Raw genomic sequence first — 11,346 nt, 5'->3', positions numbered from 1 at the left:
TATATAGGTAAGGATTGTATATAGGTAAAAGTAGTATATAGGTAAAGATAGTATATAGATAAAGATATTATATAGATAAAGATATTATATAGGTAAACATAGTATATAGGTAAAATAGTATATAGGTAAAGATAGTACATAGGTAAACATAGTATATAGGTAAGGATAGTATATAGGTAAAAGTAGTATATATGTAAAGAAAGTACATAGGTAAATATAGTATATAGGTAAAATAGTATACAGGTAAAATAGTATATAGATAAAAATAGTATATAGATAAAAATAGTATATAGGTAAAGAAAGTATATAGGTAAAAATAGTATATAGGTAAAATAGTATATAGGTAAAAATAGTATATAGGTAAAAATAGTATATAGGTTAAAAAGTATATAGGTAAAAATAGTATATAGGTAAAGATAGTATATTAGTAAAGATAGTATATTAAAAAAGGTAGTATATTAGTAAAGGTAGTATATAGGTAAAAATAGTATATAGTTAAAGATAGTATATTAGTAAAGGTAGTATATTAGTAAAGGTAGTATACAGGTAAAAATAGTATATAGGTTAAGATGTTATACTTGAAATGTGGAATAGAGAAGTAAAAAGTGAGCATGGTGTTTACTTTTGGTAGCCTCGTAACTTCCTCTTCCCATATTTGCCCTTTACTTCTCATATTCCATGAGTGACGTGATAAAGGGGGGGGGAAATGTCTGTTTTATAGAATGAAATCTAAATATATGATATTCCTCGTTGGCTATTTATTTTTACCTAGAAGTGGCCTTTTTAGTTCCTTACATCAAGTGCTTCATGCCTTGTCTGGAGCGATTTTAATACTTTTTTTTATTTTGCTATTTAAAACTTATAATACGCCCAAACTGTGCACAGGATCACCCCATCAAACTTATCATAATGATGTCTACATCTAATAATTTATCTAATTAGAACACGTGTTGTACAACTACAAAAGCCAGAAATACAGATGGCTTTTGATAATTATTAAATAAACACGATCAACAAACATTAACCGTTTTCTATTGTACAAAGCAGAGATCCAGTTATCTGCTAAATAAATACTTCACAATTTATTTGTTCCTCTATCAATATGCACTTAAGTAAAACAATATATATGTATATATATATATATGTATATATACATATATATATGTATGTAGACATTGGTTTGTGTTTGAAGTTATCGCGAAAGACTCGAAGTCAAGAAGTTTTCTCTATTACACCAACTACTAGCTATGTTATACATCGGTTCACAGATATCTTAGATTAATTATCAGAAAAAAGTCTATGTTACATCAGCTCTCAGATAAAAGTCTGCATTACATCAGCTCTCAAATAAAAGTCTGCGTTACATTCGCTCTCAGAAAAAGCCTATGTTACATCAGTTCGCAAACAAACGCATACGTTACATCAGTTCACAGACAAATTGATTAATAAAAATAACGCTAATGTTAAGTTTATAAATTCGATAATTTATGCTATATATGCGTGTCAACTTTGAAAATAAAATATATACCTGAACGTGTATGTCATCATTGATTGGTCCAACAATGAACACACACTGCGCAGGACAGGAAACGTTTGTCCGCCGCTGATAATCCATCACGGTTCCGAGAACATATTTGTTACCATAATGAGACAGACGCCAGTGACTGTTTAAAATGCTGTAACCGGACTTGGTCTTCATTGCTGCAAAAAATCAAAACAAACATCAGTTTAAAAATCTTAAGAAATCGGACAATATTTAAATATATTGCATTGAAGATTTCGTGCAAAATGAAAACAGGGTTTCTGAAAAGCACAGATACATGAATATATATATATATATATATATATATATATATATATATATATATATTTCAGAGGAAACATAATTTAATTTAAATACCAAAAAAAAAAAACAAGAAATGGGCAGGTGAAATTATTAACATTTCCTTATCGTCTGACCCTCTAAGACGAAACGAATTATTTTCCAAAATTACTAAGCCAGCATTCTACACACGCTACGTCGATGATACTTTTGCATGCTTTCCCTCACGGAGTGAAGCTGAACAGTTTCTTCGTCTTCTTTGCAACCTGCATCCATCGTTACAATTTACTATGGAGGTTGAGGACTGTGGCTCTCTCCCATTCCTCGACGTTCGTGTTTCTAAAGTTGGTACTACGCTTGAGACCTCCGTATATAGAAAACCTACATTTACAGGGCTCTATCTTAATTGGTTTTCTTTTGCCCCTCAGTCTAGAAAAATAAACCTCATTAGCACTCTTACGCATCGTGCACTTATGATTTGTTCACCAAACCGTCTTGATACGGAACTTGGGGAAATCACAAATATTTTTCTTAGCAATGGATATCCCATTAATATAATAAAATCTACTATTGAACGTAAAATTACTACATTTAATAGTGTTAAACATATCGGTCCATCACGTTGTCCCATTTATTTAAAATTACCATGGTTGGGTCCTGTTGGCCTTCATATTGTTAAAAGGATTTCTTCTGCTACTCAACGTTGTTTTCCAGCTACTATGCTTAGACTAGTTTACACAACTCGAACCTTTTTCTCTTCTTTTCGTAAAGATGTTTTGCCAACCATTCAAAAGAATTCTGTTGTTTATAAATTTGTTTGTCAGTGTGGAGCTGACTACGTTGGCAAAACATCCCAAAGATTAGAAATGAGAATATCCCAACATATCCCTCGGGATATTCGACTACACCAGGTTTCGAGAACATCCGGGCACTCCCAAGCTCATGAGTCCGCCATTGGTAATCACCTGTTGAGTATAAATAGGTGTTCTGATCAATATTCCGATGGGTGGTTTTCTGTTTTATACAGTGCGAGGTCGAACTATCATCTCAATATTATTGAGGCGTTAGTTATTAACAACTCTCGACCTAGCCTGTGTAGACAAAAGATTCTGAAACATCAATTGGAGATATTCATTGATTTAAAACCACCTGAACAGTGAGATTTTTTTTTTCACTGTTCTTCCAACTGAAACCAAAATTCCCTTCTTCCCTCATTCGTTTCTTAGTTTTTAATTTATCATTCTGACGTTTCCTCTTAGAGGGTCAGACGATAAGGCCTTAAGGAAATTTTAATAATTTCACCTGCCCATTTCTTGTTTTTTTTGGTATTTAAATTAAATTATGTTTCCTCTGAAATTTCTCCTTCCATTTTGCTGTACCAAAAATCTACTTACATATTTTCGAGGTCGGTACAGCCCACAATTTATCAAAACGTTAAACAAAGTTATACGTATTAAAAATAAGTTAATCGTTTTGAAGTGTAGGATCGAATTTCTTAAATCTTGCCGCCTAAATCATGTTGCTCCCGGTTATATCTGTCATCGTATTTCTAAAATTAAATGTAGAAATACATTGGCAGTTCAACGTGTTTTCCTACAAGATGAAATCCTATTTAATTCCGATACATATAATTCGTTACGTAGTAAACACCTTTTACTTTGGGCCATGGTTTGGAAAGAACTTTCTTTCTTTGATAAACTCCGTTTTTCCAGGTTTTTATCCATTGGCGATAATTTTACCCGTAATAAATGTACTTCTTCTTATGATAAATATTAAAAAAATTTAATTACTAAGAAGTTTGGGATTATAACAAATTTGGATAAACATATATTTAATTATTCTTCTCATGTTTTGTCCAATACAGAAGAATTTGTTTTATCTGCTGGCTTACAATTTTGCATTCCTCCCCCTTTTGTTGATAAAATTTCAATATTTAGTGAAATTGAATTATTATATACTCAATTAAAACACCATTCGCCTATCTCTACTGATGAATTAACTAGTGTTAGAATTCAGTTGGGCGAATTAGGTCGGAGGTTTTCTGCCATAAATACTAAATCTAGTGATTTTGTTTGGCAGAAAAATCATTTTGAAGCGGCAAAATTAATTAGGTCTAATCCCGACATTTATCTTTCTCGCCCGGATAAAGGATCGGGCGTTGTTATACTTAACAAAACGGATTATATCTCCAAAATGTTACAAATCTTGGACGATAAAAGTAAATTTCTCCGTTTGGGTGATTTAAGCCATGATGATACTTTTCGTATGGAAATAAAAATCCAGAAAAGATTTCTTCAACTTCATAAAAGCGGATTTATTTCTAAGGAGATTTATGATAGAATCCGACCCATCGGCTCTCAAAGGCCTAGAATGTACGGTTTACCCAAGGTCCATAAACCCAACATTCCTTTGCGACCCATTTTATCTATGTTGGGTTCTGCACAACATGAACTTGGTAAATGGCTGGTTGATCTTCTTAAACCTGTGCTTTCTTTTTATTCGGTCCATTGTATCTCTGATTCTTTTCAATTCGTATCTAAGATACAAAAATTATCTTTATCTAAAAATACCGAGTTCTTGGCTTCCTTTGACATTAATAGTCTCTTTACTAATATACCTTTGGATGAAACCATTGGTATTTGTGCTGACTATCTATACCGTGGCCCCTCAAAATCTCCACAATTTCCTGAACGAATTTTCGTTGAACTGATGGAACTTGCTACTAAATCAGTCTCCTTTAGTTTCAACAACATTGTGTACCGGCAAATTGACGGGATATCTATGGGTAGCCCTCTTGGTCCTTCGCTAGCCAACATTTTCGTTGGATTTTTGGAAAACGAATTATTTTCCAAAATTACTAAGCCAGCATTCTACACACGCTACGTCGATGATACTTTTGCATGCTTTCCCTCACGGAGTGAAGCTGAACAGTTTCTTCGTCTTCTTTGCAACCTGCATCCATCGTTACAATTTACTATGGAGGTTGAGGACTGTGGCTCTCTCCCATTCCTCGACGTTCGTGTTTCTAAAGTTGGTACTACGTTTGAGACCTCCGTATATAGAAAACCTACATTTACAGGGCTCTATCTTAATTGGTTTTCTTTTGCCCCTCAGTCTAGAAAAATAAACCTCATTAGCACTCTTACGCATCGTGCACTTATGATTTGTTCACCAAACCGTCTTGATACGGAACTTGGGGAAATCACAAATATTTTTTCTTAGCAATGGATATCCCATTAATATAATAAAATCTACTATTGAACGTAAAATTACTACATTTAATAGTGTTAAACATATCGGTCCATCACGTTGTCCCATTTATTTAAAATTACCATGGTTGGGTCCTGTTGGCCTTCATATTGTTAAAAGGATTTCTTCTGCTACTCAACGTTGTTTTCCAGCTACTATGCTTAGACTAGTTTACACAACTCGAACCTTTTTCTCTTCTTTTCGTAAAGATGTTTTGCCAACCATTCAAAAGAATTCTGTTGTTTATAAATTTGTTTGTCAGTGTGGAGCTGACTACGTTGGCAAAACATCCCAAAGATTAGAAATGAGAATATCCCAACATATCCCTCGGGATATTCGACTACACCAGGTTTCGAGAACATCCGGGCACTCCCAAGCTCATGAGTCCGCCATTGGTAATCACCTGTTGAGTATAAATAGGTATTCTGATCAATATTCCGATGGGTGGTTTTCTGTTTTATACAGTGCGAGGTCGAACTATCATCTCAATATTATTGAGGCGTTAGTTATTAACAACTCTCGACCTAGCCTGTGTAGACAAAAGATTCTGAAACATCAATTGGAGATATTCATTGATTTAAAACCACCTGAACAGTGAGATTTTTTTTTTCACTGTTCTTCCAACTGAAACCAAAATTCCCTTCTTCCCTCATTCTGACGTTTCCTCTTAGAGAGTCAGACGATAAGGCCTTAAGGAAATTTTAATAATTTCACCTGCCCATTTCTTGTTTTTTTTTGGTATTTAAATTAAATTATGTTTCCTCTGAAATTTCTCTTTCCATTTTGCTGTACCAAAAATCTACACACACACACACACACACACACACACATATATATATATATATATATATATATATATATATATATATATATATATAAATAAATATATATATATATAAATAAATATATATATATAAATATATATATATATATATACTAGTATTAATTTTTATATCTCCATGTTTAAATTAATAATTCTATAAGCACCATATATATATATATATATATATATATATATATATATATATATATATATATATATATACTAGCAAAAACAGCCTACAGAAAATGAACTCTGATTTATGAAAGTATGATAGATTATGAAAAGGAAGGGTTGTAAAGAGATAGCTTTGAATTTGGTGGTATCAAAACCAAAGCAAAATATGATGAAAGTAAAAATTAAATAGATAAACCCCATAATTTATTATACCATACCTGTTCACACTGAAACTCTTGTCACAATATTCTGTGGATCTATATTAAAAAAAAACTTGTTAAATTTTGTGACATATTTCCATTCTATGGAGGTCAGGTGCGAACCGACACCCCATAATTTTATTATACCATATTTCTTCAAACTGAAACATAATTAACAAAGTATACTTACGCAGATAGATATGAAAAGTCTTTATTAAAGTTTGTGCCTATTTCCATTCTATGGAGGCCAGGCACGAACGCAGACTCCACAATTTTATTATACAATTCCTATTTAAGTTAAAACATACTTATCAAAGTATTATTATGTACATCTATATCAAAAACACTTGTAAGCGTTTTTTTTTAATTTAAAATTTTTTTATTCCCATACTTTGTGAACCAGACTCGTGCGTAGACCCCACAATTTTAATGAATCATCATTATGCCAGATCAAACATACCCATTCCTGTGTCTCGATACATCTTCTATCATTATATGTGATCAGTTTTCTATAATAGTCAACCATATAGGAGCCTATTCGTGACCAGACACACACACACACACACACACACACACACACACACACACACACACACACACACACACACACACACACACACACACACACACACACACACACAGCCGTTCAGTTTTATATTATATATATATATATATATACATATATATACATATATATATTATTGAGCAAAAAACAATACTGTTTTTTAATTTTTATATTATTATATTATATATATGTATATATATATATATATATATTATATTGAACAAAAAACAATACTGTTTTTTAAAGTGTCAAATAAATATGTAGTGTAATTATAAATGAAAATATTTAGCTCTGTTTAATCGTTTAATTCACAATCGTTTTAAAGAACTTTATGCCTTCTTTTCTAGAACGTTGATAAGATAAAAAATAAGAAAATTCGCACAATTTTCTTATTTCAATTCAAGCTATGCCGAAAAGCTGCTGAAAAAGCTCACGATATCAATGAAGTGGTTGGCTCAAACTACTGAACACACAGCACAATGGTGATGTAAGAAATTTTGTGCTGGCGTCGAGTCTTGAAGATGATGAGCGTAGTGGTCGGTCATCGAATGTTGACAACGATCAATTAAGAGCCTTAGTTGAAGCCAATTCACGCACAACTGTTTGAGAACTTGCTTTTTTGCATTAGATGTAACGTATACAATGATTTCGAACAACTGTAGTGAGATTAGAAAGACAAAAAAAAAAAAAATTAAAAAACATGTGCCTCGCGAATTGAACGATAACCAAAAAAAACGCCGTTATGAAGTGTCATCTTCCGTTCTTTTACGCAATAAGAAACACCCGTTTCTCGACTAGGTTTTGATTTTCGATGAAAAGTGGTTTCTTTACGACAACCGGCGACGCTCAACTCAGTGGTTAGACGCTGACAAACTCCACGACACTTCCTGAAGCTAGAGTTGCTCCAATCGAGGGCCATGTTGAATATTTTGTGGTCTGCGACCGGTCTCATGAATTACAGTTTTTTTGAATGCAGGTGAAGCCATTAGGGAGGGAAAATACTGTTAACAAATAGATGAGATGAAATCAAAACTTGACAAAAACACCCAGCATTAGTCACCAAAAAAGGCACGATTCACCCCCACGACAATGCCCAACCGCACGTTGCTAAACCTGCAGAAGTTGAACGAATTAAGATACGCAACTTCGACTCATCCACCATACTCTCAAGACCTCTCACCTACCACTTTTTCAAGCATCACGGTAACTTTGTACGTGAGAAATATATATATATATATATATATATATATATATATATATATATATATATATATATATATACAAGCAGGTCGCCCAGCATTTCCCGGTCCTAAAATACGCTGAAATATGATATTTTGATTAATGCAGATTTCGTATTTATTATTATATCATATTGGACCCAATATATAGTCATGATTTAAAAAGTAAAAAAAAAAATGACTCGTGCGCCACCACTGAGAATCGAAACCAAAACGTTAAGTTTATAATTTACTTTTTCCTTTGACAGTAATGCGTGAGCTAAGAAGGCATGTTTGCTGCAAGGCTAAACATTTAAACATGAACCAATAGCTATTATGTTATGCATGCATATTCGTAATGCCGTCGTTCGACCTTCAACTGGCAAATTTAATTTTTTTTAAATTTTAACACCTTTGCACCAATTTTCCTCAGCTTAAACCCAAATATAAAGTTTCACATGGGTTCGAATACCATATATATTAAGTTTCATGTCTGTAGACAAAAATTTGACATAGGAATTTGGTAGGCACAATTTAAAAAAATATATATATACTCATACATAAATATATACGCAAAAAAGTTTGTGCTTACTATAACTTTTTACGCAAATATTATGCAGGTCTAAATCATTTAGAATACCTGCATGAATATAATTGCACATAGTAGTTTACTAAAGATGATCATCCCATAAGAAAACCGAAAAAAAAACTAATAGGGAATTAATTAAAATGAATGTTTAAAAGAATATGCAAATTAGCTAGATCTTTTGCAGATGAATGCAATTCCATGACCCATATATAACAAAGTTGTATTTTCTTTTTAAATAAATAGAAAAAGGGGTTTTAATATGAATATCAATACACAAAATACCCAAACTCTTTTCTTTTAAAACCTACGATAAAATCCGTTTATTCGATAAATTATATATTTATTTGTAATTATTTTTTACTGGATCCTTTTTCGGAATAGTTGGTATTTATAGTAATTTTGACATGACAAGTAAATGACTTATAGTCTTTGTACCTGAAATATATCTGTTCAGAAACCCGCTATAGCGCACAAGAATCCTTAGAATCCTGTAAATCGATATGAAAACAGAACGATCCAGGTAGGAATTTTCGAAGAATGGGCATGTGATTAGTGGAATTCTAAGAATTTGTAGGTTACAATACCGCCAAGGTAAAAATTTATATTAGGATATAAAATTTGGTGTATCGGATAAAAGGCATATACCAAACTACTTCCAAACAAACAGGGGGGGGATCAGTAAAATAATTCCAAAAGCAAGCAAGAAAACGTTCTTGTTACATAAAATCAAAGATTGAAAATCCGTACATTCACAGGATTATAGCCGTATTCGAATGATTGTGCCATACCGTACAAATACTTTCTGGATTTACGTGGATTGTACTAGGACTTGATTTTTACCTTGTTGGATTTGTTAACAATTACTGTATTCTTCATTTTGAATCTTTAAACTGAAGACTTCACTTGAACTCGTATCATTTTCTTTCATTTTATTATGTATTATTTTATTTTATTTTAAAACTTACTTTGAACATTTTTGAACATTTTTCTAATCCCATTTTCTTCACTGTTAAATCGTTTTCTTTTTCTTTTTATATATATTTTAATCTATTTATATATATATAAGATTTCCATATTTACTGTTTCTATCTGCTCCCCTTCTTTCCTCTACTTCTCTTCTATCTTCTCTATTTTTTTTCCTTTTTTCTTTTATTATTGGCTCTTCTTTAATGATCCCAGTTATTTCACAGTGGCCTTTATATTTTCTAAATATTACCTACTTATATACTCCCCTTCCAATTTACCCTTATATGTTGCACCTACTTTTAATTATTATTTCCTACTTTATCCTATTCTTTCATTTTCATTTCATTTGTAAATATCATTAAGCAATTTTTTTTGCCTGTATTTGCAGTTCGTATAATTCTGGCCCTTCTCTCCTGATGAGAAGAATTTAGCTTCGTAATGCCATGACCCAAAAAGGGGGTTTCTTAAAATTTTCCTTAACTTTTCCTTATTGTTCTGATGATATAAATCAAGTTACACATAACTTTTATTCCTCATCTTTCATTTAATATTATTGTTTTTTGCTCCCTTTGATAGTGTTGAGCTTTTCTTATCTTGATAAGTTTTGCTTTGTTAAAGATTTACTCTTTGATAACATACTTATTTTTGTACACACACACGTACACACACATACGCACACACCTACATATCTATATAAAACGGTGTGTGTACGAAATGATATGAGTAAGAAAACAAATTTAAATATCACAGAAACATGTTACAAATGTCCATTGATTAAGCAATTTCGGCTTGAATTGTTGGATTTTTGTAATAGCAATAAATTTAAAGACATATGTCTTTTTGTATGAAGTTCGACGAGAAAGCACAACTGTATCGAGTTTATTCAATAAAGAAACACTCGGGTAATAGGTTCTTAAGTAATTACTTTTTCTGTCGTTCGTATTTGATGTGTTTTTTCCGAACAACATAATGAAAATAAACCGCATGGTGCCACAAATCGTGAAGTAAAAAAAAAAAACTACAAAATTAGAAACATGTTTCCTTATTTATATCTGTGCGAGTTGGGAAACAGTAATACATACTTTTAAAATTTCATTTGTAATTTAAAAACACACCCGCCTAATGGGCTTTTAAGTAAGTGACTTCTATATTGTTAGCATTTTATATTTGTCTAGTAGCCTATGGGCCTTGATAAGTGGTAATATATATTTTTTAATATATATATATATATATATATATATATATATATATATAACAAAATAGGTTGGAGTCACTGAATAATTCATCCTCCTCTTAAAGCGGTTCCATCCTCTTTCCCGAATTTGACTACTGTGCACTTTTCAACTCTTATCCTCGAATGGCCTATGGGCCTTGATAAGTTGTAATATATAGTTTGTACGAAATATATATATATATATATATATATATATATATATATATATATATATAACAAAATAGGTTGGAGTCGCTGAATAACTCATACTCCCGTTAAAGCGGTTCAATCCTCTTTCCCGAATTTGACTACTGTGCACTTTTCAACTCTCATCCTCGAGTGGCCTATGATCCTTGATAAGTGGTAATATATAGTTTGTACAAAATATAAGAAAATATATGTAAAAAGAAAAGAAATCCCGAATAAACCGTTTCATATAACAAATCTTTTTTTTTTTTAATTCCATTTTCACCCCAAAACAAGGCACAGTGCCACTTTGAAGTAGGGGGCTGCTATCAGGGATATTAT

The 11,346-nt window shown here is 31.8% G+C and overlaps 1 protein-coding gene across 1 annotated transcript in view; it reads right to left on the bottom strand.

Moving 5' to 3' along the window:
• Positions 1-934: 934 nt before the first annotated feature.
• Positions 935-11,346, bottom strand: part of LOC145270887 (A disintegrin and metalloproteinase with thrombospondin motifs 16-like) — a 353,446-nt gene continuing 343,034 nt past the window's right edge. Inside the window, exons 8-9 of the mRNA XM_080126443.1 lie at positions 1,529-1,701; positions 935-958 (exon numbers count right to left, since the gene is read on the bottom strand). Coding sequence (XP_079982569.1) covers positions 935-958; positions 1,529-1,701 — 197 coding nt within the window. The remainder of the gene's footprint in view (positions 959-1,528; positions 1,702-11,346) is intronic.

The sequence above is a fragment of the Euprymna scolopes genome, chromosome 4, assembly GCF_053919585.1.
Source record: "Euprymna scolopes isolate OS-2025 chromosome 4, ASM5391958v1, whole genome shotgun sequence".
NCBI lineage: Eukaryota > Metazoa > Mollusca > Cephalopoda > Sepiida > Sepiolidae > Euprymna > Euprymna scolopes.
Note: the sequence above shows the minus strand (reverse complement) of the source record. Positions and strands in the feature narration are given on the sequence as shown.